This window comes from Crocodylus siamensis, chromosome 12, assembly GCF_052110815.1.
Source record: "Crocodylus siamensis isolate JL-2025a chromosome 12, ASM5211081v1, whole genome shotgun sequence".
NCBI lineage: Eukaryota > Metazoa > Chordata > Crocodylia > Crocodylidae > Crocodylus > Crocodylus siamensis.
In genome coordinates, this window is record NC_143406.1 from 21381954 (window position 1) to 21409441 (window position 27488).

Here is a 27488-nt window from a genome sequence, read left to right on the forward strand (position 1 = left end):
ATGCTTCCCTGCCAGCAGCAAGTCAGCCCGTGGAACAACTGTCATGTTCAAACCACCCCCTGCCACCACTTGGCAGTTTTCAGGGCAGACACATTACTCATCCTGTTTACAGGCAAGGACCAACCAACGCTGGCAACTGGGGTGCTTGTTCTGGGCACAGACAGGCTCTGCACCCAAAAGCTGACTGAAGCCATGTGGCCAGAGAGGTTGAACACCCCCCAGAGTGAGCGAGTCCAGGGACAGTGGGCCTCCTTGCTTTTACTAAGGAGGGGGCTTACTTCAAGAGCAGGTGGAAGGAAGGACTGAGGCCAGCAAAGGGAAGGGAAGAGCAACCAGCCAGTTTGTCTGGGCAAGAAGGGGCCAGAGGCAATCAACAGCAGCAGCTGGCACTCTGGCTGTTCGTGTCATTCGTTTCAGTTGTGGGAATCTCTTGCCAGCTCCAAGCTTCAGTGCCATGGCCCAAGGAATCTCTCTTGGCCAGCTGGGGCAGCCTTAGTCAGGCCCAGGTCTTAACTTTCCTCTGTAACTTCTCCAGGAAGGCTGGAGCCTCAGTCATGAAGCCTTTGAGGGCAGCAGGCTGTGCCTAGCAGCAGTGGTGATTGGGCCCCAACCTCATGCCTGCTGCCAGTTAAGCAGGAAAGCAGCACTTGTATGCCTTGGTGCCCTTTGACAGAATCTCTGGCCCACAGGTACCAGTAGGATGTGGGGCAAAATGCTGCAGTGACATTTTCGCAGAAGAGCTCTGCATCTCAATGGACTTTACAAGTGGCACTGCCTTGCTGCACCAGATGTTGAGCTGGGCACAGAGAGGGGATGGTGCAGGTTAGCCTCAGTTGCTGGCCCGGGGTTACACTGACCTGCATCCCACGCTAGGCCTGCTGGCTCCCTCCAGCCTGCACCCTCCTTGCTCCACTGGGCGTACAGAGATGGGGAAGCTCAGTGTCTCCGGGGCACGTGGCAGAGTAGTGCCCCCCTGGCTTTCCAGAGCAACCATGCAGCAGCTGCCAGCATGGTCCCCTGCCTGCTGGAACTAAACAATGATGGGATGGCAAAGGGTAGGATGGTGCTCACCATCTGGTTTCCTCATTCATCCAGCTCTGCCTTAGCTGGGAGCAAGAGACAAGAACAGGGCAGGCAATGTCACTGGCTCCCTGCATAAGGATGTAGCCCTCAGCCCTAGTGGTTCCCAGGCCATCAGTGGCACAAACTAAGGCCAAAACATTGCCTGTGAACAAAGATGCCACCTGGGGCTGGTGGCAGGACCAACTCCCCTCCCAATACCTGCCCAGCAGGCACCTGCCTCCCAGTTTGCCTAGACCCAGACAAGCCAGATTAGGAGCATCACAGCCTGGGCTGGGCCTGGCTACAGGGGCCTTCATAGCAGAGAAAGCAGCCAATACCTGCATGAAAGTAGAAACAGGCTTTATTCAGCACAAAAATATCTCCCGTCTCACACGCTCCATAGAAAATCTCACAGGTTCCAAAATAGATGCCTGGGTTTTGCAACCACTTAAAAATGCAGCTACTGAAGGATGAGAATTTGAAGTGAAGGGGGGAGGGGCAGGAGCCTGGCTTAATACTGTAGCCTCACAGGACTCTGCTCTGCCTCCCATTGTGAGGAGCCCGGCCCTGCCTTGGGGGCTGCAGGTACATGCTAGGCTGAGGAGCTCACAGGAAGCATCTCCAGGTCACTGCACATTTGTGCAAGAGCCAGTTGCACATACAAGTCAGCAGGCTGAAAGCCTCAGGATCTGGAGCAGAGGGGAGACCATGTGTGCTCAGTTGCTGCCCAGTTTGCACCTGCAACCCAGGGAGCATGATCCCAAGTCCCTGCTAGACTTAGCAGTGCAGACCTCTTCCCCACCAGATTCACATCATAGCCCTTAGCACAGCTGCAGCTCTAGCACAATTAAAAAACACTTGTCCACCAGCAACAATCCAAACCCTCACATGGGGCTGGTATTTCAGTCACCAGAGGGACCCACCTCAGCCCTTCTTACAGGGTGACCTGCTGCCTTAGCACATGATGCACAGGGGCCACACAGTTTCTAAACTCCTAGGTGCAGACAGCCAGCAGGACAAAGAGAAGCACATGGCAACATGGGCACCTGGGTCTGGTGACTTGAAGGCTGCCTTGGGCTTTGCCCTCCCCTACACCTCACCCCCCCCAAGACTGCCCCAAGCGAGCTACCAGAGCAGCACATCCCCATCAGGGCAGATTTGTAACAGCTCTACCAGGGCACAAGGGAGCCAGTGGGGATTGTATCCTCTGTGCCCAAAACACTGTGCAGATGATGGTGCCTAGCTGATGTCCTAAAGACAGGTCTTGTGTACTTCTCCCTCCCCTGCATACACTTGGCAATGAGTTCCATCAGCAGCTGCCTGTACTTTGTTTTGAGGTGCAAAGGCCAAAGATGCCAAGTCCTAGAGGTTTGGTGGCTGCACAAAGGCCATTTTTAGGCCAAAGTCTCCAGAATTCAAGTTAGGCCATTTTTGGAGTTCATTACCCTCCACAGCACTGGCACAGGCAGTGAGGGCCTGGCTGAGTAACCCACTGAGGAGCTGGGCATTGAGCCCCAACAGTTCTCCACCTGGGCCACGCCCGAAGAGGAAAATCAGGTCCAGCTGCAGCCTCTGGGTTCCAGCAATTTTATTTCTCCCAGTGCAGCTGGTTTCAGCCCCTCCCCTGCCTGTTGGGCCCTGGCTCTTACTGTGTGGGCACAGGGACATCAGATTGTCAGCAGAAGTTGGGCACCCCAGCCAGGCATGAAGCAGAATCAGCAAGATCCAAGTGGGAGCAAGCTCATGCTGGAGGCTGCCACTTTCCCCAGAGCAGAGACAAAGAACACTGGAGCTGCTGTGTTCCCAAGGAGCCCGCTCCCTCTGCCTGTAACTCCCTCCTTACCCCTCCCTTGTGGGGGCCCATCTCCAGGGTAGCTGAACTGGGCTGGGGCTATGCTTTCCTGCAGCATTGTGGCAGGAGCTGGCTGCCTGCAGACAATGGCATAAACTCCTTACGGAGCTTGACCAAAGCTCTATGCCACATCCCCCACCCTCAGAGCATAGGACCCACGGGGAACAGGCTGAGGCTCCCCGGCTCGCTGTGTCTGACTAGTGTTTGAGGTTTTTGACCTAGGTTTGTGCGCTGGGCAACTGCCCTGCATCCAAAGAGAACTGCATCCTTACTGCTTCCTGGGAAGTATCTTTGCCATACACTTGCCCCCACCCTCTGCCCTGGGTGCAAGGATGCTCAGTCTCTGCTGTCAGCTTTCCAGCAGGCACCCGCTGTGAGCCACCCACGTGAAGTGACAGGGAAGAGCAGGCATGGGAAAAGGGGCTCAGCAGCCTGCCAGGCCCCACAGTGCAGGCAGAGATGTGTTGTGGCTCTGTGCAAGCTGCTCCTGAGCAGCTGCAGCAGGGCAGTGCCAGCTGTTTGGCCATCAGAGCAGATTCTAGCCACAGGACACAGAAGAGGCTGGCCCAGCAAGGTGCCTTCCCAGGCCAGTCCCCCTCGAACACATGGATACAGCCTGTTCTGAGGTGCCTGCACTGTGCAACAAGGACCAGGTGACTCGCCTGACTGGACATCTAAGGCTGTGAAATTGAGAGATGTTTCTCCCTTAGCCAATGGGATTCAAAGGCAGCCCAGCAGCTGAACCAGACCTTGGGAGCTCCGCTTTGCAAGGTCATGGCTTGGAGACATGACAGTGGCAGTGCAGAGCAGGCCCATAGCCAAGTTCTGGGTAGAAGAGGCATAGCACAGAGGTAGCAGACATGACCCAGAGGCAGCAGAGGCTGTAGATTGGTTCACAACACCCTGGCTTTGCTTTTCAAAGCCCAACAACGAGGGGTTGCAATGGGCTGGGCTGCCGCAGGGTGGTACTGTCTCTAGCTGGGTGGTGCTCTCCAAAGCTCTAGGCTGCTCTGCCTGGCTCTCTCATATACCAGTGTTCTCCAGCCTGACATCAGCACACAGAGGAGGCAAATAGGAGCTTACTGATATCTGATTCCTTGGGGCAAACAGAGAAAGGAGGTGGGTAGTGAAGCCCAGAAGGCATGGAGGAAAGAAAACCATTAAAAAACAAGAATACAGCTATGAACAAAAGAGTCAGGGGCTGGGTTTCTGTGCCAAATAACCTCTGGACACAGCAGCCTGCAGGGACTGGTTCCTTCCGTCACTTCCAAGGAAACAAGACTTCCGATCTCAGAGCACTGGGGACACCAGGACGCCGGCAAGCATTTCCAATGGGTAGTGCCACCAGAGTGTCACGTCTGTGCCAGGGACAGCTCTTCCAGGCCCTCTTTGCCTAGTCTATATCTAGCAAGATCCTTCCTGGTTACCATCCCGACCACCTGCAGAAAGGAAGCCACAAAGATGCCTAAGAGCCACAGCTAGCTTGGCACTGTCAGACCTTCAGAGAGGCACAGCAGTGTGGAACCCAGAGCAGAGCTTGGTCTTGCCCACCATGCACTCACCTCATTGCGATTGTCCACTACCACCAGGTGCCGCAGGCCCAGGGCCCGGAACAGCTTGAACACCCTCGGAAGAGACGCCTCCTGCAATTCACAATAAAGCCTGGCAGTCAGAGCATCCTGAGGTAGTGCGAGCGGGGGATGCTGGTATCATCATGGAGGCTGATCAGGGAGCAAAGACCCCAGTGTGCCTAGATATTACCCGGGGGGGCTCGGCATGGATGGGATGGAAAACAACAACCAAGTGCTGGAAGCAGCTCCTGCCTTTGAAACAGGTTTGGGGGCATCCAATGAACAATGCTCCTTGGATGGGCAGTGAAGGAGCCAGCTCCCAACTCACCCCAGGGTAGAAGAGTTCTTTTTGGTCTGTCACAGCTGAGCCTGACCTGTACCCCAGGAGGCGGCAGATTTGCAGCTGGGTCTGCTGGGCTTGACCACACCCAAAAGAGCAGACCCAGCTCTTCCCCAGTAGCAGGCTTTGAGTGCTGAACCTAGATCACCCCAGTGAGTGGTGGAAAGGACAGTCTGTTTGCTATGCTGTGACTCTCAGATTGAGCAACAGTAGGGAATGTTACCTGGGGCACTGTGTAGGGTGATGGATTCATGAACTCAGTCAGGTCCATCATACATTCACGCTCATCCTGGGAGACATGAATAGACTGGATTGGGGGGAAGCGAGGATAGGCATCCCGGAAATCCTTCAGCTTCAGCCTCCGCTGAACCAGGCTCAGGTTGGCTCTTTCCACAAAGACCTGGAAAAGGCAGACTCCATTATGTAAGACCTAGGAAAAGAAGCTGTTTGCTCCCTTGACTCAGCTGGTGGAACCCTGCCCTGGAGATCAGCCACCTCCCAGCCCAGCAGACCATGCTCTGCAAGCTAGGCCTCCCATCTCAAGTACCAACTGGAGCATCCAAGAGCCCAGAAACCTGGCCAGGGACAGCTGTTTCAGTCTGCGGTATACATGAGAGCAGCCACTCACACTGGGGGCTGGAGAACCTAACAGTGCAAACAAAGGTCCATTTCACCCGAGAACAGTACACAGGATCAGGTCATTACCAGCTGTCCTAACTTTTGGCTCTTCTGACTGCAAGTGATTTGCAAACACAATGGTCCTGCAGTGACACTCTTGACAGGGAGGCAGGCAGGGAAGACAGCAAAGGGGAAGGATCTGCCCCAGCTCAGCAGCAGCGTGGGGCAGGGCCTAGTTCAGTGGGCTCATACAGTCATCTCCTGGGGAGTGGGGTCAGTACATCATACTCATATGCTAGGCTGATCTTTGGGCTGCAGCTCAGGAGGAGCTACCCTTTGCCACCAGCATGAACAGCAGACTCTAGGCAGCAATGGAACCGGCTCTTTCACCACATGCAGGGGTGAGGTGGGAAACAGCAGTGGCCACTGCAAAGCCTACCTCTACTGTCAGCTGCAAGAACTGGCTGTGCCACAGCCACACACCCCATCGTCACTGGCCATCTTACTGTGGGTGGGGCACCCTGTTCAGTGCCTGCCAGAAGCTGGACAATCCAGCAGCACCCTCCCCAGAGGATGGGCAAAGAGTGGTAAAAGGCCGCATGCCTTCCAAGTCCTACCTTGTGTTTCAGAAGAACGATCAGCTGTGAGCGCAGGATAAGGCCTCTCAGTCCAGCCACCTGTAACAGAGGGCTCTATGGGTGATGTGATGCCTGCCAGGTGGGCTGCCACAGAACTTCCCTCCAGGGCAGAGCTCAGCCACAGCAAGCCAGACAATAGGGATGTTCGAAATAGCACTGTTCTGTTTTGACTTCAGTTTTGAGGTACGGACGGAACAGTGTTTTGTTTCAAATTTCATTTCAAGTTGAAACAGCTGTTCCGTTTTACTTCGTCAAAACAGTGTGGCTGTTTCGCCTGACCATCAGGCTGGAGAAACTAACTCAGCCCAGCTGGGCTGACTTCCCAACCCCAGCCCGATCTTGTTCCCATCCCCCGTGCTAGATTGAGCTGAGGATGGGCTGACTTCCCATCCCCAGCCCGATCATAGGGCTGGGGAGGAAAACTGAGCAATTGGGCTCAGTTCCTTTCCCCAGCCTGCCACAACGCTTGGGAGGGGAACTGAGCCCAGGTTCAGTTCCCTTCCCCTGTGCTGTGATCAGCTTCCCACAGCCCAGCAGCAGGAGATGGGGAAAGCCAGGGCTGTGCTCCTGGCTGCTGCTGGGAACACAGCCCTAGTTCTCCCGTCTCCCACCACCTCACTGCTGGCCACTTTGAAACTCAAAATGTTTCGACGCTTCCAGAACATTTCAACTAGCCTCATTTTGTTTCAAGGCTGTTTCGAAGCCCTTTGTTTCAATTCTATTTCGCTGTTTCGAGCTTGAAATGAGTCGAAACAGTGTCGAATCGAAACAGCTGGCAAAATTTCACACAGCCCTACCAGACAGCCACTAGGGAGGCCCCCAGTGCTCCTTTGCTAGTGATGGCCAATAGTGCAGTGTCTGGTGAGGGCAAGCCTAAGCCCCTTCATAGAAGTGCTGGATGGAGTGGTGGCAGAGGCTGGGGCTGGGTACTGAGGGATGGGGCAGCACAGTCACTGAAGGGGAAACTCCCAAGGCCACACCTGCACTATTTGTGTGGGTAATCCCAACCTCTTAGTTGCACTGATGTGCTTAGGTCTGAACCCACCACATGAGGGGATGGCTCCACATACAGAACACGCAAGGGCATTTTAGCAAAGAGAAAGGCACTCTTGGTATCAGAGCTTTACCAGGCCAAGGCACCCTTGCATACTATGGGTACTGCAGTCACATATGGCTGTCTCACTGCCTTACCCACAGTTCTTCTAGTGCCAGCATGAGCACGGAGGAGTGCTATGCAATCACCATACCCACTCTGAGCCCAGCTAATAAAGCCCAGGGCAGCAATACCCTCCACCACAAATGGCAGCAGCACTGCTGGAGCTGCAGGGCACAGATGTCACCAGCTGGCACTGGGCCTAGGAGCACCATGTCCACCAGATCTGCCCCTGCTCACAGCAGATAATCCCAGGGCTTGATGCCAGGCACACACAGAGTGCCCAATGCAAGACAAGCTCTGCCACACCAGCATGCATATGTATGAGAATGTCTACTCCTAATTCACAGGGGGAAAAAGGAGACTCCCAGCAACCACCAGTCCAAGCTGACTAGAGCACAGAGCCAGCAACCGATCTAAATGCTGGACCCAATTTAAGTGATTTAGGTTGCATTTCTGGAGTCCAGGACCCTGAATCCCCAGTCTGTGATGGTGCATTACTGTCCACACCGCCTGAGTAAGGAATCTCTGGAATCAGTGTGACCCACCTGCATGGTGTCTGTTTCATTCTCTACCACAGGGAATCCATTGTGGTTGGAAGATGCATCACTGAGGATGTCCACGATGGTTCCCACCTTCTCCTTCCTTCTAAGACAGGTAACAGGTGTGCTCATGACCTCCCTGAAGGGAAAGGCAAGGCCAGGTAAGACCAATGCCCTGAGGCTGGGGTCCAGTGGGCTGCAGCCAGGGTTCACCCTGGCAGATGCTTCCACAGACTTTCTATCTCATTCCCCTTGCTAAGAGGAGCTTGCAGGCTCTTTACATCCCTGGGCATGTCTCTCAGGACTGTTGCCAGAGAGCCAGTCTGAAAGACCATTCATAGAGCCATTAACCAGGAGCAGAAAAAAACACTGATTCAGGATGTTACCTAGTGTCACTGACACACAAGAGGGCTCTCAGGGGGGTCTGTGCAGCACCAGTTACCACTGGTGACAGACCCTGCTATTAGCACAGCAAATTCAGATCCCTACCATGCTGCCAGAGCACACTTTTATGCTAATCATGAAGTTAAGAGCACAAGAAGGCTGCTTCGCTCTGTCAGACAGCAGGGGGCACCTTTCCCCTACAGTTCTGAGCACCAGGTAGTACTCATAGCATCAGTCTTACAGTTGTCATGTTTTATAGAGAGTAGGGCTCTCTTTCCTCAGTGGCTTTGGGAAATTCTTCAAATAGGAACCTCCTAAGTCACTGTACCTGTGATATGGGCCAGGGACCAGGCAGGCAGCCATGTAGCTTGTGTGCTACCCACCAGAGAGGCACTTGCCCCTGCTGCTGATAGTCTGTGTCCAGTCCTCCCTGGAGAGGGAGAGGCAGGAGGACAGTGCTCTTCTTACAGCCAATCCAGCCCCCTGCACAGGTCACCTGTGACCTAGTCATATGAGCACCCAGCATTGCCTAAAGTCCAGATATCCATCAGGCCATTCCAGATCTTACAGCCTGTGCCTCTGGGTCAGGGGCACTGCTAGCCTAGAAATGAGGGTCCTTTCACCCACTGCCACTCTCCAGACCCAACAGCTTCCACCACTCTTTCTAGTAAAACAACTCAGAGTGCAACGGAATATCTTGGTTTGGGGAAATGCTGCTGAGCAGCCAGTGTGTATGTGGGGAGGGGTGGCCAGGCCCATGGGTATGTACCTCCAGCACCCCCCCACAGCCACCAGCCAGGCAGTGCTGGCATTTGGGCACACTGGATGCCTGCAGGACATTCCCCTAATGGGGAAGCATTAGGAAGCTGATGCTTGCAGCTGCCAGGATGATGCTGGATCTCATTCATGCAGCCTGCAGGTGCCATGGTCTGACTGCTATGGCACACAGCGAGATGGGGTGGACAAGGGGCATTCCAAGGAACACAGCTAGGTCAACGGGGGGTATTTACCTGGCTGTGAGGGAATGAGAAGTGACTGGAGCTTCCCAGTGCAGGAAAGGAACGCTCTGCAGCTGGATGTGCATGTCATACAGACCCTGTGGGGAGACAAAGCCATCAGGAGAGGCCTGGGTTACGTGGAACAGGCGCAGCACATGCAGACTGCAAGTTTCCCCCACAACACATGGCTTGGGCCCCAGCATTAGGCTTTCCACACAGAGCTCTGCTCACGCCCCTCACTCCCAGCTCATAGCCCTTCCCTACTCCCTGCTAGCCGAGCCCTGGGCTCCCAACACAGCTTCTTGGCTTAAAAGACCTGGAAACAACCGAAGCTGATTACTGAGTCTTTAATTTTGTTCCACTGAGGAATATGGAAGCTGGCAATGGTACCACCATTACCCACTGCCAAATGCTTGCCACAGCCAAGTTCTGTGCTGGAGGTGCACTGAGCCAGACTCAGCAGCCTGTCCATGCTCAGTGCAGCAGTACAACCCCACACTCATGTATGACCAGATAGCAAGTTCCAGCTGCTTCACAGGGCTCCTGCCTCTTGTTACTGCCTTTTCCCCACTCTTGGGCTGGCACATAGCCACTCACCTCCACAAAGAAGTCCCCAACAATTTTAGCTGTCATCAGCACCAACATGATGGGAAAGCCATAGGTGACATTGCTTGTTGCTTCCATCATGATGACTGTCAGGCTCAGTGTCATCCTCACTATCCCACCTGAGGGGGAAAAGACATGATTCCTAGTCAGGGAGGGGACTTCAGGGAAGGAGTGGAGGAAGTGCAGGGGCACCCAGGGACCTTGTTCAGGTGGCTTGTTGTTGCCCCTCACTGCTGAGAACACATGGATACCTGCACTGAGGCTTGGAATAGAGACTGGCAGCCACTGGATGAATTAGCAGGTTCTGAAAGAACCAGATGCCTCCAGAGAGTTGAGAGGATGCCAGGACGCTGTGTCTCAGTGGTATTTACAGGCAGACTGAGAGAGTGACTTGCCCAAGGTCACATGGAGAGTCTTTGGCAAAGGTACGTACTGAGCCCTCATCTCCCAATTCTCAATCAAGTGCCTGCCTAACTAGAAAGTGCCAGTCTGCCTACCTGCCCAAACACTGCTAAGCTGGGAAGGCCTTGTTAGGAGGGCAGGACACTTCTTGGCAAGGCTCAGGCAGTAGCCAGCCTGCCTACAGTCCAGCAGTCTGACAGGTCCCATCAAGAACTCCTTCAGGGCCTATGCAGACAGCTCTGCTTTTGGAGTTCGTCTCTGCGTGAGGAACTCTCCCACTTTTGGGGACACAGCAGCCAGTACTGATGCTGACAGACTGAAGGATGTAGCGCCAACCCACAGGGTACTCTGTTGGAGGCAATAGGAGCTGCCTGTGCACACTTAAGAGGCTCCCAGCTAGTAATGGACCAGCATGTGAGGCATTTTCAGATAGTGAATAGAGCCTTCCCTGCATCTGCAGCCTGAAGACTGCACCCACAGGCTACACAAATGGCTGTATTCCAGTAAGCTCATTACAATGCCCGAGTACCAGCACCCCTAGGAATGCCCTCACATCCCACCTCTACATGCAGAGAGCAAAAGAAGAATACTCCCTTCTTGGCCACTTTAATTCAGTTCCCATGCCACAACCCAAACCAGATGCAGGATGGTCTGTGCATGCAAATATCTTTCTCGATTAAAAGGGAGGCATTGTCTATGACAAGTCCACTGCCAAAGCCTGCCCGAATCAAACAGGAGTTTTGATTCTAGGGCTAGTTTTTCAGTCAGATTCTTCCTACTGGAGAGACACTGAGAAACAGGCGAGTATCCTAGGATGGAACAAGTCCTTCGTGTCATAAGCTTTCCTAATAGAAAGTCCAACTCACCCAGTTGTGCTGCAGCTCCCATCAGAGCGTATTTTCCAGGATCAGCCCAGATCTGGACAGACAGAAGACACGGAAGTGAAATGGAGAGGCAGCCAGAATGAAGAGGCAGCCAGCTAGCCTGGCTGACAACACTCGTCTTGCAGAGGCCACTTACTACATGAGCCAAAACTGCAGAGTGACAAAGCCTTCTGATGACACAGCATAGCTCATGCCTAGATGCATGAGCCCAAGGAGAGGGCCACATTGGCCAACTGGGAGGAAGACTAGGGTTTGCTCATGAGTTGCTGCTGCTGACCGAGGTAGGAAAGGAAGTCACCAAGCAAAACCCTGCTCTACCTTTCTAGCTTGAGAAGCTGCAGTATTGAATCCTGTCATTGTTTTGCTCATTCAGTTGACTGAAAGCCAACCATGACACCCAGAGCACTGACAGACATGCAGCTCCTTAGAACAGCAGCCTGTCTGCAGCCACTCTCCCCTAGTTCCACAACCCTACTTCCCTCCCATGTCCAGTGGCATCTTCAGAATGGGAGGGGGGGGAAGGGAAGGGAGGGAAGTTCAGTCTCTTGGAGGGGGGGCTCCAATCCACGCACCCAACTCTCCAACACAGGCTGGGCAAATCTCAGATGGAACTCCCTCCCCTTCCTTTTTCCCCTCCCATTCTGAAGACAGAACCAGGGGCTGGGTTGGGCTGTATCAGCCCAGCTCTGCTCCTGGCATATACTGATAGAAGTTAATGAAGGTGCTTTGCTTTGGAGGGTTCAGACTGTTGCACAATCAGGCATTTTTTAAAGTGCTCTTCAGCTGTGTGCTTCTGTAAGGGCACAGCTGTAGAGTACTTTCAAGGAGCCAATCATGTGACATATGTAACTTCTATAATAATCCCCACTCTCCTACAAATATACAGATGGTGTTTTTGTGTTTTCCTCTACAGCAGGGGCATTAAACATACAGCCTGCCGACCATATCTGGCCCTCAGTGCCAGGTCATCCAGCCCACAGACTTTTGCAGCAACTCTGGCTGCAATAGAAAACTTTCCTGTGGTGGCAGCCATGTGCCTGAGTGAGATCCACAGTACTGGAACCCCAGCAGCACCTTGACTTGTTTCTGTGGTTGTAGACAAGTTGTTGGTTGGGTGCTGTGGTGCTGGAGCCCCATCAGCCCTGCGGGAAGAAGTCTGGCACTGCCAGAGCAGCAGCCAAGTGCCTGCGATGTTGGGCTTCTTCCTGTGGTGCTGCTGGGGTTTCAGAGCTACAGTTCTCACCCAGGCACTTGCTCGCTGCTGTGGATAGGAGCTGTGGTGCTCTTGGTTCCAGTGTTGTAACTCTTGCCTGGGGGCTTAGCTGCCACTGGGTCTCTTACTGGCAAGGCTGCTAAGCACCCAGGTGAGAGAAGTGGCACTGAAGCCCTGGTAGCACTGTGGGAAAGAGGCCCAACACAGTGGCTTGTTCCTGTGGTGGGAGCCAGACAGCCAGGGATGCTGGGCCTCTTTCCATTGGGTCCTGGAGTGGGTGCCACATGCACTGGATCTGACGTGGGGGAAAAGGGGACATGGGCCTGATCTGGCCTGCCAGACTGGCTCCACACCATTCGTTCAGCCTGTAGACTTGTCCTACACCGCTAATCTGGACTGCAGGGCCAGACAAGTTTAACACCCCTGCAGGGCGGGATCAGCAGGCACTGGGGAAGTCCCTGTTTCCCCACTGACTGCCAGGAGTCACCAGGAATAATGGTCACAAGCTGGCAGAGGGTAGGTTTAGGTTAGATATCAGGAGGTGCTACTTCATGGTCAGGGTGGCTAGGATCTGGAACCAACTTCCAAGAGAAGTGGTGCTGGCTCCTACCCTGGGGGTCTTTAAGAGGAGGTTAGAGGTACAACTCTAAAGGATCTTGCCATTTAATTCTGTTTGGCTTACAAAAACTCATTTGTTCTTTCCTCATATATTACCTAAAATACTGTAACCTGCTCCTTTGTGGTCTACTACACACATCACTCAGTTTAGTTCATTTAGAATTCTATTTCTCAAATCATTTTCTTTGCCCATCCATCTAACCACTTCCTAATATCCAACCTAAATTTTTCCTTGTTACGGTTTGAGACTACTCCTTCTAAACCTGTTGCCTACAGCCACAGGGAATTATCTATCTCCATCCCCTTTATAATCAGATATTTAAAGACGGTTATCAAATCCTGTTGTCAAATTAGTCTTCTCTCCTCCAGACTAAGTAATCTTAGTTCTTTCAGCCTTTTTACACTTAAGTCATGTCTCTCAGACTTCTAATCACTTAGTTATTACATGCTCCTGGGCTTTGCTGATCCTCACGTGGGGCCAGGAAGGAATTTTTTCTCTCCTTTTGCTACATGTAACAGTTTTTTTTCCTTTCCTCAGAAGCCTTGAGTGTTGGCTGCAGCCAGTCCTGGGGATTTTGACTCAGGTGTGGTAATGTTTCTGCTGGGATTTAAAATCTGGAGGTTTCTGGATTAAGGGTCTTACTCCTCCACACAGACCTATCATCACATTTGAGATCAGGAAGGAATGTTACCTCACTGTTAGATTGGTATTAATTGTGGGAGTTTTTACCTTCCTCTGTAATATGGCCATACCCCTGGGTAGCGGCCTCTTCCTTAAACCTCTTGGTGGGCCTGATAGTTGTGCCAGAAAGTTGTTTGTGAAGTTTTTAAGAATAGGTTAGAGAAACATTTGTCTAGGATGGTTTGATAGGGATCCTGCCTTAGGCAGAGGGTTGGACTAGGTGACCTCATGAGGTCCCTTCCAGTCCTATTTTTCTGTGATTCTGTCTGCATCCCTCAGTCCTCTCCTAAGCCTCAGAGCTCCTGGGTCTGCCAGGCCATAGGTTGCTCACTGAAAGAACTTGGGACTGTACTGTCAGGGAAAAGGACTTCCTGCAAGTTTCTTGGTCCTCCATTTTTGAAGGCTTCCTTCTCCTGGCACATCACAGCTCCTACCTTGAGCAAGCAAACAGGGACACTCACCGATCCAGTCAAGTAGGACAATGAAATGCCAAAGAGCCTTCCCCACGCAGCACCAATCAGCAGGGATGGGATGAAGACCCCTGCAGACACTGTGAGGCCATAGGTCCAGCAGGCCAGAAAGAAATACATCAGCGTGAACATCCCTAGGGTCATGGGGTTGTAAGTGCCTGCAGAGAAAGGAGGCCATGTCAGTGCATGTTGCCTCTTCTGCCCCTTGAGCTCACATACTTCTATGGATCAAATTCTGGCAGTGTGAAAGGGCAAATGTCAGCCCAGCAAGGGCAATCATATCAATGCCACTGCCTGGATGCAATAAGGAGATGCTGGTCAAGCAAGCCAATTCCATCTGCACATGAGCACTAGCACTCAAGGTACTGAAGCCCCAAGCAGACAGAAGCATCTCCCTGGCATCTCAGGATGGGGATTTGTCCCCCATCTCAAGCCCTTCATCTGCCATCCATCACGTCAGCACCAGCCTGATTGCTTTCCAGGCTAATGCCCCTCTGTGTGCAGCTAAAGCAGTTAGGGAAACAATGCACGGAAAGTCTCAAAGGAGAATCAGTATTTCCTAATAGAAAGGCAAAGAACTGGCAGAGGGGTAGCACAGTGTGGGAGGCATTACAAAATAACCATTCCCTGGCCCTAGGTTTGCAGGGGCCTCTTGGTAGACAGCTTCAGAAAGATGATGGTGATAATGTTAAATAATAAAACCCTGGAGGGCCTTTCCCACTACACAGTGGCCCTACCTCCTACTGCTGGAACCCACTAAGCAGAACTGCTGGCGTTTCTTAGCAGTCCATAGATGAATTATGAATTGCAGGAAAAACACTTTCCTCCCATCAGTATTAAGCCTGTTGACTTTCAATCCTGTCAAGTTCCCCCAGGCTTGCATTCCAAGGGATGGTGGAGATTGAGCATACACCCTCCTTCCCTTCTCCCACCCCCTATACGCACCTCAGCAGTCTCTCAGTCCACTTCCGTCTCAACTAACCTGAAGTTCTGTGTCTCCTGCTGCAAACTATTGCACTTCTTTCCTCTTTTCATTAATATTAAACTCCAGTTCTAGTGCAGATCTCAAATCTCCTGCTGCTAAGCTTTTGCCATGATTTTACCTGACCAGTTAATCTGTTGCTTTGTTTCGCCAGAATAATCCTTTGCCTCATGCTTCATGAGGATTTTGTTTCCTTACCAGACACCTGTAAAGGATTTGTCTAACACTTTGGAAACCCCAGATTAGCTGTGCCAACCAGTCCTTTCTATGTTACTGGGAGAGTTGAGGAATTCTAATAAACTTAGGTGCAGTTTTTCTCAGGAGAAGCTGGTCTGGTTAGACCATCATCCCACACTCCTCTAGAGCTCTGTTTCATTTTTAAATCCTGTACCAAGTTCAGCGCAGGAAAGGTTCCTGCGATAATTACTATGAACAGCCCTTCTGTCTTTTGAAATTAAATGGAAGGAAAGTTTTGATAGCTACAATGAAGCTGCCCCACTGTACAAGGACTTGCATAAAATGGAGGCCCTTGTTGCAGGGCCTGAAATGCAGCCCTTTCCCTAAACATAGCCCCCACCAGCGCTCTCCTGACATACAGTACTAGGCAATAACCATTTAGTATTGCCAGGTAACTTTAGCATCCTAGTTTGACTGCTTTTATCATCTTTACCGACTGAGGACTCTGACCTACAATATAGAGCTGGGAGAGTGGTCATGGACCACGCAAGTTTTAAAGTTAAAGCAGGTTCCCTGGGTACCATGGGTTTTCTCTATATACAAAAGTCACTACTACTTCTTCTGTAGTTGCCATCAAGTGTCTACAACTTGGATTCTGTATCAAAAGGCTTGCTGTGGAATTTAATTGGCTGTTCTAGGAGAGGTAGAGGTAGAGGTGTCATTTAGATTAAAAGATAGGACTCTCTGGGGCACTCAAAATTAAATCCTATTTCACAGACAATCTAAAGAGTGAAATTCACATCCAGAAGGTAAATTCATTTATGAGCAAGACACCCAGGTAATCAATCAAGTAGCAGCCAAGAATTGCAGCTTTTAGAGGGAATGTGTAAAACAGCTCAGAAAGACTGAAGAATGGAGAAGGCCTTACTACTCTGTCACCACAAGGTCTCTGTGGACTATTGCCACTTCCCAAAGTTTTCATCAGCATCAGAATCTCCTCCCCTTTGAGCACAGGGGGTATAACACTAACCTTAGATAAAGCAGGGATGGAGGGGAAGGGGGCAGAAATTTTCAAGGATGCCATAGTAAAAGAAGAACTTGTGGATAAAATGTAGTGCAGTGGTTCTCAACCTTTTTAGACTCAAGGCACCCCCTCCATGACTTCTGTGAGTTAAGTGGCACCCAATTTCAAAAACAAATGTATACAGTATAGTGCTTACCCTCCTTGGAAAGGGGCAGGGCAGTGGGGGTGTAGCAGGGTTGTTCAGGCAGGGACAAGCATTAGCCTGCATTTATCTTCATTGCTTATCTGCTTATCTACTCACACCTCAAAGCACCCTTTCAAAGGATCTGGCAGTACCCCAGGGTGCCCTGTACCTTGGTTGAGAATCACTGATCTAGAGGATGTGAACTCTTCATGTCATTGGCTCCTGCTGCACATAAGGCTTTGATCACTCAAACTCAACCTACTCACATCTGTCTAGGGCCTATGCCACTTTTTTACAAGCAAAGAATCACAGGGTTGGAAGGGACCTCAAGGGTCATTTAGTCAGCGATACAAGATAAGCTGTTGTTAAACCACCCCAGACAGATGCCTGTCCAGCCTCTTGTTGAAAAATTCCAGTGAAAGGGATTCCACAACTTCCCTGGGCATTTTGTTCTGCTGTCCTATAGTTCAGAGAGTTGGGAAATTTTTACTGTGATTTAATCTGAAACTGTTTTGCAGCAGCCTAAACCTATTGTTTCAAGTCCTACCCTCTGCAGCAAAGGAGAAAAGTTGTTCTTTCTCCTCTTTATGACTGCCTTTCCAAAGTTTAAATACTGCTATTATTTCCTATCCTCCAATCTCCTTTTCACTGAACTAACCATATGTTTCCTCATATAACTTGCACTCCCATCGCTTTATCATCTCTGTCGATCACCTCTGGATCCTCTCCAGTTTTGCTACATCCTTCTTAAACTTAAAAAAGTTACAGTAACCCAGAATTATGCACCATAGACTGGTTAGGCCTCAGCTAGACTAAATGGAAAGGTGTTATCATCTCCCATGTTTTACATGCTACACTCCTGTTAATGCAACCCAAAACAGCATTTGCTTTTTCAGCAATTATGTCACACTGCTTGCTCACACCAAAGGTCTTTCTCTGCAACTCTACTGCTTAGCCAACCATCTCCCATTATGTTTTGGTTTTCCCTCCTTAAGTTTAGCCCCTTACATTTGCCTTTGGAGAACTGCACACAAGATAACAGAATGAAATTCAATGATCTACTGGCATCCTTTTGAATTTTCCTCCTATCTTCACAAGTTTTTAAAGCCCTCCCAGGTATGCCATCTACAAACTTGATCAAGCAGGAAGAGCAAGCTTCGTCCAACTCATAAATAAAAATGTTAAACAGCAGCTAACCCAGAGCAGATTCCCGTGAACCCCAACTGAAATAGGTCACTGATTTTTCTTCAAAACTTAGAAGATCCATCCCAAGTTACAGAATTTTACAAGCAAGTAAAGCAAGACCAATGCAGAAAGTTCTGATGTTTTGACAAGGAGTCAGTGGAGACTGGCTAGTGCACCAAGTAACTTGGGGACAAAGGATTTTGTAAAAGGCTTATGATGACACTCTCTATTTTCAGCTTCTAAAGCTTTGCTGAGAGGGATGGAAGGAGAGAAACAGCTATAGTGAGCAAGACTTAGCAGATAAAGAGTGGTAACAAATACCCTTCCCCCTACAGATTTCAGTGGGCACTGTTCTGGCCAGAACTGCCCTCATCAGCACCTGGCACAGTATGGTCTTCACTGTGTATAAATGATGGACAACATGTCTGGCAGGAGCCTTGCTCTTCTCCAGAAGGGAGGGAGGTCTTTTCTGGAACTCTTACTGACTTGCACTCAGCCCACAGAGCAGGGAGCATCAGGGAAAGGGGGTGGTATATTGTGCCCCACAAGGGAGAGCTGCTACTGCTACCAAAGCAAGGAATGTAACAAGTGCCCCACTCCAGTTTTGCTCATGTTGTTCCACCCATAACTCAGGTCCCATTACATGAGCAGTAACAAACCCGGAGGGTCATGAAAGAGGCTGACGACACTTTTCTCTGGTGTGTTGAAGAAGGCAGTAGCCATCGAGTTATACTCGCCATCGGCACAGAAGAGCTGGGGGGAAGAAAGAAAATGACTGAGTGTTTCTTTTAGAGCTGGGAAAGCCCACACAATCTTAGTACAGAAAAGCCTCCAGAGCACTAGAATTTGTTCAGAGGCAGCATGGGAAAGGGTGGAAACCTATAAGGCAGTTATAACCAGGGATCCTGGTTTTCCACAATACAAAATCACAAACTTGAAATCCGTGACTAAAATTAAAAGCCCCCCACAGACCTGCTAGTGCCCCTCACCACCCCTCCCACAGCCCTGCTCATGCCCCTTACACCCCACACAACAGCCGCCCAGCCCCACACATGCAGGCACAAACACACAAACATGCAGACAAACACACACACACTCCAGCAGGTAGGTGTGTATGGGGGCTGGGGGTGGGGAGGAAGGCATTGTGGGGTAGGCAGAACAAGAATGGTAGGGAGGAGTGCATCTCTGTGCCTGCTGGGGTAGGGGGCAGGGACACAGCAGGGGGGGAGGTGCGACAGCAGTGGTGTCGGTCTGCAGACCACACAAGTGCTGTCCAGCTGGGGGAGGGTGCAGCTCACACAGCAGCTGCCACTGCACTGGGACACATATGCCTGCCTGGCTGGGGGGGGCTCACATGTGGCAGCTAGCACCACACCACATACCATGCAGCTTTCCCATTGCTGGCTGCGGGCAAATGGTGCAAGGTGTGGTGGCAGCCACTGCATGCGGGCCACCCCTCCCCCTGGCCACGTGAGTGTGCATGGCCCACAGAGGGACATTGCTGCCCTCACCCCCCAGCCCTGCTCGTGCAAGCGGGCACAGAGTGAGCTGAGCTGAGGGGCTGGCAGCACCCCTCCACCACGGCGCCCTGGGGTACACTCTGTTCCCCTCCCCCTCTCCCCACCTGCTCAGGCTGAGGGAGCAGAAGGTGTTGGGGAAACTCCTACCAGGAGTGTCTGCCAGCTGGCAGGCACTCCATGTCTTCCCCCAACACATCCTTGCTCCCTCAGCCCCCAGCCAGCTTCCCTGCCAGCCCTGCCTCACAACCCTCAAGCCCCACTTCACCTTTCATTCCTAGAGGTATCCTGAGGCAGCCTTTGGTGTCAGGTCCCGCCCTTTCCCCCTCTCCCTTCCCTTCCAGGCAGGGTTGGGGGTTTCCTGCCCCTTTTGCAAACAGCTCTTGCAAGCTAGAAAAGGGGGAAATCTGCAGGTTTCCCTGCTAAAAGTGAAAATCCATGGTTTTCTCTGATGAAACTAGGAAATCCATGGTTTTCTCTATTTTTCCACAGGAAATGGAAAACTCAGATCCCCGGTTATAACCCTGCTCACAAACACAGCCTTTATTCAGCCCTACTGCACATTCTCAGGTACATTGCTAAAACCCTGCATTACTGCAACTAGAGAGCCATTGACCTGCCAATTGCCATGCTTCATAATCTGCACCCAAGATAAGGAAGGTGGTACTGGTGACTTCTCCTTTGCCATTCCCCAATTTCCAAGCTCTTGAGTTGGATGCTGTGAGTTCTATTAACAGAATATGAATGAACTGATCTGCTTTTCTGCATTAATCCCATAACCCAGAAGTCCTTGGCTGGACCCCTACTAAACACTGTACTCAGCAAAACACAAACCCCAGTGGAGCCTTGCCTCATTCAGCATACACTTTAGTGCCTGCCCACAGTCCTACCAGTGAGAAGGGACTGGCAACAATAGAAATGCCGAAGCTCCCAGTATCAGGTTTGAAGCCAGTTCCTCTAGAACAGGGATTGGCAATCTTTTTGCTACCATAGGACAATGTTTGCTACCCAGCCCCTGCCGAAGGCTGCAAATCTCTGCATCTGACCCAGAAATCAGCAGATGCTGCACAGGGAATATGGAACAAGGCAAAATGCAGGAACTGAGACACAATGCTTGTGCTGCCTGCACAGCAGCAAATGACAAAGTGAACAGCAGGCGTAGGACCCAGGGGAAGTCTCCTCTGCCACTTTGGCTGAAGCCTGCTACAAAATTTCCCAAGCTAGGGCAGTTGGATCCAGTCTCTTCATGGTCCTGATCCAGCCCACAGGCCTTAGGTTGCTGATCCCTCCTCTAGGACAGCGGTTTTCAATTGAGTGACTGCCCTGGCACACATTGCACACAGCTAGATAAACCTAATGCAGGGAGGAGCATCCACTTTTGCCACAGCCCTTCCCAGTCTGCTCCTGCACACTCCTCCCAGAAACAGAGGCTTGCAGGAAGTTCCAACTACCCTGTGCATCTCCATTTCCAGGAGGTGCCAGGGGGGTCAGACCAAAAAGGGCTGCAGCAAGAGCAGATGCTCCTGCCTACATTAGGCTTACCTGGCTGTGCACAAGCTGCACACGGGCAGTTCCACCTGACAGCATTGGTGGCACCACTTGGTTGAGAACTACTGTAATAAGGAGAGACAGGACAGCAGTGATTCTCAGCTGGGGATGCTGTCAAATTAAAGGAAGTTCTGGAAGGGTGCCTGGAGTCTAAGAAGGTTGAGAACCACCGTTCTAGCACCAGATACACATCTCTGCCTTGTTGGTTGCCCATTAAAAAAATTACCCTCACCTCTCTGTACTCTGGACCCCACCCCTGCCTTTCTAGGCTCCAAGTTCAGTTACCACTTCTCCTTAGGAGCAGGAAAGTTATTAAGACCACCCTGCCCAGGCCTGATCCCAAGAAGCCCTGGGATCACCTTGCCAAGCTGTGTAACACAGTATTCAGAGGTGTTTCTGAACAGAAGCCATCCTTACCGCTGGGGCCATGTTACAGCCTTGTCTCCTACCTGAAGGGGATAGGCCACAGCATTTCCTTGGAGGGGCTGGCAGTCCCTGGAGCAGTAAATCATCACAAATCCCACAGCTGCTGTCACTGCTGCCACCAACATGGCCTCAACCACTTGCAGGCATGGGCGGTGGATGTACCTGAGGAGAACAACACATGCCAACTGAACACAGAGCACTGCCTTTTGCCACCCAGGGACCAGCTGGCAGGAGCCCAAGCGCCAAACAGCCCACCAGTTCTGTCCACAGCTCTCTTCTGATGCATCAGCATTTTTTGTACCCCAATCACAGCACCGATCTGAGCCAAGGTGCTGCCATCTAATTCTTCCAGCGAAATCTGTGGCTGTACATGCTGTACTACAAACACTACAACCAGAGGCCACCACAGAGGAAGCATTTCAAGGTGCAGTCAGCCACATTTGCAATGGATCAATATAAAAGGGGCTGTAGGTAGGAGGCTGAGGAATTGTTGTTTCCGTCTCATACAGCTTAGCTTCATCACTGTCCCAGAGGCACCACATGGGGCTGCATTGCAAACAAGAACCTTGGGTATGTTAATTAGATGCCAGCCTGCACTGGTGCCTCAGCCCCAGTGCCCTTAGCAGGAGACTTTATGTTATGTCACTGGGTTCAGCAACACATATATACTTATGTAAGAGATATGTTCATAGAGGGGAGGTCTCCTCTGCTGAAATGGACACACCCCACCAACCTGATAGATGCAGTCTTCGACCCCTTCCCAGGCATATTGCAGAAGCCACTATGGATCCCACTGCTAGACTGAACCCTGGTGACAATGTCCTGAGCATATGCAAGTACAAGAACATGCTGGAAACTGCTGTGTAGGGCTAAGGCATGGGAGGCCAGAAGCAAGACAAGCTTTATATGTAGTTACTCTGGGCTGTCCTCACATCTCTGAAATAGGCCTCTCCCATCAACTGTTCTCACAAGGAGTCAGAGGAGGAGGACAGAAGGTTTCAGGGGAAATGGGTGGTCTCCTGCCTTTCCTTGAAGAGAACTACCACAAACAGTCTGACTGGACAAACATTTCAAACTGCAAATACCTACCATTAACCCAGAGCAGCCACTTTTTGGAAGGACCCCATCTTTTGACAGGATATTCTTCAACTCCCTAATGCTGCCACAGAAGGGTAACAAGACACTTCCTCAGTTCTGTTCCTGTAAGTGATTCCTCCCTAAGGGAGACCTTTTGGGATGCAACTAGGGCCTTAAGAGTCCAGCAGTTTTATTAAGCAAGTTGGGTTTGTTTTTTTTTTGTTTTTTTTTACAAACTTAACGGTTGTTACAGACTTCTGGCTGCAATGAGATGGAGCAATAGAAGTTTCCATTGCTCCAAATCCCCTGGTTCTGCATTGTGTTCTGTCTGCGGAACGACATGGTATTCTTCCCAATATGCACTAGCTGCTGTTTTTTTGAGCTAATTGTTAATGAAACGCAAGGTGCACAAACAGATAATTGTGAAACAGATTTTCTGGGTAAGTGGACAACAATTCTAACATGGAACACAGCCACTTCAGCAGATCTTTGAAGCAATGTGACTTGGTGCTGAAGTTTTCAAAATTGATTTTGAAAATCGGGCATAAGCCACTCAGGGTAAGATTTACAAAACTTTAATAGGTGCCTTTGCATGTGCTCTGGAGGCTGAGGGGGCAGGGGTGCTTTAACTAGAGTGGCTCCAAGAGCTGTTCCAATTAAAGTGTCTACAGCATCTTGTGTATTCAGCATCCTGCACTTCAAAATGGCAGGGGGGATGCTTTAACTAAAGCTTGTTGAATGAACTTTAGTTAAAGTGCCCCACCACCATTTTGAAGCATGTGGACGCTGAACTCACAAGACACAGAGGCTGCAGGAGGACACTAAATATCACACTGCAGCAGGACTTAATTAATAGAGTCTGCTCTGACATGCTGTAATTACAAGGCATCAGAGCAGCCTCCCTGCACAGGTACTCGACGAGCTTATATATCATATAACCCTAGCATTTAAAAGCGAGGAAACTGATTGTTAAGTCAGTCATAGATCTTACATTGTTCAAATACTCACATAATAGAATGAAATGTCTTTCACAGAACTACTAGCCAATTGCCCATCAGGAATGATGGGGGTGGAGCATGCAGGGAGGGAACCCTGTGCCCCACTGTCCAGGCCCACTCCTCCTTTCCTCCGGCTGCATGAGGTCCAGGCCCACTCCCCTCCGCAGCGGTGGCAGGAGGGGAGAAGCGGGCCCTGGCTTGATGTGGGATAGGACTGGCCTGAGGATGGGCACAAGCCAGCCCGCCACTGCTGCTGCTGTGAGGAGAGCAGCAGGCCCAGGCTGACCTGGCAGTGGCAGGGGAATGGGAGGAGCAGGCTCAGAGCCATGGGGGAGGATTGGGCCTGGGCCCAAGGGGGGGAGGAGGCAGCCTGCCGTGGCGGTGGGGGGGAGCAGCAGGCCCGACCCAATGCGGCAGCAGCTGCAGCTGGGGGAGGGGAGGAGCAAGCCTCTTCCCCACCCCAGGCCCGGGGCCACTCCTCCCCCACACCCCTCCTCCCCTGTTGGCTCCAAGCCCACTCCTCCTGTTTCTCTGCCACCACTGGGTCAGCCTGGGCCCACTGCTCCCCCTCTGTCCGCGTGGGGCCTGGGCCCACCCCTCCCCTCACCCACTATTCCCCCCACCCATGTTGGGACTGCTCCTTCCTCCACCGCCGCCGCATCATCCCGCGTCAAGCCCCGCACGTGGCGACAACGGAAGGGGGGAGGGGTGGGCTGGGGCCAGAGCTGTGGCCTTGCCCACCCCCACACAGCATCCCGACCTCGCTCGCCCCCCCGCGCCACTGCCACTGCCACCTCCATGCCATCACTGCCCTCTGTTCCCTCCGCTCCACTGCCCCTGCCTCTAGGGACCTGATGTCGTCCATTGTCCCGTGTCCCCACCATCATGGTGGTGCTCCACCAGCCGCCAGCTCACTCCTGTTCAAACGTTTGTTTGCACTCCGATTAGCTGTTTGTCAGCCAATCAGAGTGTGAATAAAGCACTATGGACAGACAGACAAACAGACAGACAGATAAACTTAGGCTTTTATAATATTAGAATAGAAATTAGGGGTGGAAGGGACCTCAGGAGGTCTTCTAGTCCAACCCCCTACTCAAGGCAGGACCATCACCAACAAATCATCCCAGAAAAGCTTTGTCTAGGCTGGGTTTGGAAAACCTCTAAGGAAGGAGCTTCTACCACCTCTCTGGGTAACCTGTCCCAGTGTTTTACTACTCTCCTAGAAAATTCTTCCCAATATCTAATCTAAACTTACCTTGCTGCAACTTGAGACCATTACTCCTTGTTCTGTCATCTGCCACCACTGAGAACAGTCTAGCTCCATTGTCTTTTGAACCCTGCTTCAGGTAGTTGAAGTCCGCTGTTAAATCCCCTCTGTCTCCTCTTCTCTAGACTAAATAAGCCCAGTTCCCTCAGCCTCTCCTCATAAGTCATGTGCCCCAGCCCCTGAATCATTTTTGTCGCCCTCTGCTGGACTGTCTCCAATTTGTCAGTATCCTTTCTGTAGTGAGAGGCCCACAACTGAAAACACTACTCCAGATGTGGCCTCCCTAGTGCTGAATAGAGGGGAATAATCACTTCCCTTGACCTACTGACAACACACCTACCAATGCAGCCCAGTATGCCATTAGCCTTTTTGGCAACAAGGGCACACTGCTGGCTCATATTCAGTTTATTGTCCACTGTAACCCCCAGGTCCTTTTCTGCAGAGCTGCTGCCCAGCCAGCCAGCCCCCAGCCTGTACTGGTACATGGGATTCTTCTGTCCTAAGTACACAACTTTGCACTTGTCCTTGTTGAACCTCATGAGATTTCTTTTGACCCAATCCTCCAATTTGTCTAGGTCACTGAATCCTAGCCCTACCCTCCAGCATATCTTCTATTCCCCCCAGCTTGGTGTCATCTGCTAACTTGCTGAGGGTGCACTCTATGCCTTCTTCCAGGCACTGATGAAGACATTGAACAAAACCGGCCCCAGGACTGAACCCTGGGGCACTCCACTTGATACCTCCTGCCAGCTACACATCAAGCCATTGATTACTACCCTTTAAGTCCGATGCTCCAGCCAGTTTTCTATCCACTTTACAGTCCATTCACCCAGCCTGCAAGAATGTTATGGGAGACTGTATCAAAAGCCTTGCTAAAATCAAGATACATCACACCATCCACTGGTCTCCCTGCATCCATAGAGCCAGTCACCTGATCATAGATCAGTGTTGGGCAAAATATGGCCCGGGGGCTGGATGTGGCCCACCAGGCTATTCTATCCAGCTTTGTGGTCACTGCTGCCCAAGCTTCTATCCACTATTACATTCCCCACTAATTCATCCCTGTCTGTAGGCAGTAGGTCAAGAGCATGGCCACTCCAGCACTTGCACCAGGAAGTTGTCCCCAGTACTCTCCAAAAACTTCCTGAATTGCCTGTGCACTGCTGTATTGTGCACAGCAGATATCAGTATGACTGAAGTCCCCCATGAGAACCAGGGCTTGTGAGTGGGAAACTTCCATTAGCTGTTCTAAGAAAGCCTTCTCTACCACTTCCTCCTGGTCTAGTGGTCTATAGCAGACACCCATCACAACATCACCCTTGTTGCTCTCACCTCTGACCCTAACCCAGAGACTTTTAACAGGCCTATCTCCAGTTTCATACTGGAGCTCTGAGCAATTATATAGCTCTTTTACATAAAGTACAACTCTTCCTCCTCTTCTCCCTTGCCTGTCCTTCCTGAACAGTTTGTACCTACCCATAACAGTGCTCTAGTCATGCAAGCTATCCTACCAAGTCTCTGTTATTCCAATTATATCATAACACAACAAACCTAATTCTGAGCCATGAATCTGTTCAAAAGTCTTTTTTCTCTCATGGGAATTCAGAAACAAAATGTTCCCTTCAAAAGAATACTGCTACACAGGAATTACAGTTAATAAACTGACAAGTTGCCAGGATAATTTAATTAAATACCTATACAAGATGTTCAAGGAGCAGCTGCTCAGTGGGAAACTGTCTCTCTGCGAACATATTTAAAAATATTTGAGGCTGATCAGCAAGCTATTGATGTGTACATGTGTCATAATAAAGTCTTTCTGAAAGGATCATTGATTTATATAGTTGGGCTTACAATGAAAGGAGACGTTTGGGTCAGAGTGGAAGGAATGAACAAACGTGGATTTTTTTGTCCTTCAGAATGAAGGGTTGATCACACATGGACAATTGGAAACATGACATACATAACTGCTGGTTTTCTTGCTTTTGAGGGCTTGTACTCTGATGTGTCAGATTAGCCAACTGTCCCAGCTTAATTACTGATGCATCAGGGTGCATCTAGAAGCCTTCTCATGTTCAACTCTACAGGCCTCTGCCTGAATAGCACCAGTGCTAATACCAAGGGACTGAGTTTTATTTAGTTCTCACCTGATGCGAAACATGGTGAGCCAGTAATTCAAGGCATTGAACATTGCTCCAAGAATTCCACCTGCAAATACAAAAGGGAAACATCTGCAAAACCCCACAGACAGATCTGAGCAGTCACAGCCATGATAGAGCTGGTTTGTTTAGTGACCACATGACAACACAGAGGAAGATAGAAACAACAAAAGCTACAAATGAAGTATGGGCTTTTAAATGTGCGCTGTGTCGTGCGTGGTAGGTAGCATCTGAACAGAAATGGTTTATCAGATTATTCTTTACATCTTATCTGGTCCAAACTTCCTTCTACAATTCATAGCCAGAAGCCCTCCTGCCACTTCTAAACACCACACTTTCTTTTTCCCCTGGCTTTCTGGAAGCCCTTGTCACACTCCAAATACTACCAAGCAACAGAGGAACACAGAATTAAAGAGTCTTCACCTTTACCAAGAAACTTAAATTTGTCCTGATAAACTAGTTACAGCCCTTGGAAGCCTTAAACAAGAAGCTCAACAAAAGTCTTCTGCTTCAGTGTCTTTAATGGATTTCTCATTCTCCTCAGGAGATGTAATGAGGAAACTGTAAGATTCAGACAAGGAACAGGAGATGACCCAGACTAATTACATTGAAAGAGAAGAACAACCTTACCAACCACTCCCATAACTATGAAGATTGGAATTTCCTGGATCGTGTATTCCATTTTCTGTAAACAAAGAAAAATAGGGTTTTGAGATCCTTTGGCATGGCAGCAACATGAAAGCCAAGTCATCATCTCTGCCCAAAGAACACCAACCTTCACATCTGATGGCTGCAGAACCATCACTGGAGAGCAAATGCTGCAGTGCAGCTGCTTGCCCCAACACCCACATAACCTACATATTTCCTTGTGGAATCTGAGCCTGGAAGTAGCTGTAAAAGGACTACTTGCTTGG

At 50.7% G+C, this 27488-nt stretch overlaps 1 protein-coding gene across 1 annotated transcript in view; it reads right to left on the reverse strand.

The window, feature by feature from the left end:
- Positions 1-1405: 1405 nt before the first annotated feature.
- CLCN7 (Cl-/H+ antiporter 7) overlaps positions 1406-27488 on the reverse strand; it is a 65246-nt gene continuing 39163 nt past the window's right edge. Inside the window, exons 13-25 of the mRNA XM_090023859.1 lie at positions 27205-27259; positions 26563-26623; positions 21100-21238; positions 18245-18338; positions 14025-14191; positions 11033-11084; positions 9756-9883; positions 9171-9256; positions 7783-7915; positions 6061-6120; positions 5049-5225; positions 4477-4557; positions 1406-4353 (exon numbers count right to left, since the gene is read on the reverse strand). Of these exons, the coding sequence (XP_089879985.1) occupies positions 4267-4353; positions 4477-4557; positions 5049-5225; positions 6061-6120; positions 7783-7915; positions 9171-9256; positions 9756-9883; positions 11033-11084; positions 14025-14191; positions 18245-18338; positions 21100-21238; positions 26563-26623; positions 27205-27259 (1320 nt within the window). The 3' untranslated portion in view covers positions 1406-4266. The remainder of the gene's footprint in view (positions 4354-4476; positions 4558-5048; positions 5226-6060; positions 6121-7782; positions 7916-9170; positions 9257-9755; positions 9884-11032; positions 11085-14024; positions 14192-18244; positions 18339-21099; positions 21239-26562; positions 26624-27204; positions 27260-27488) is intronic.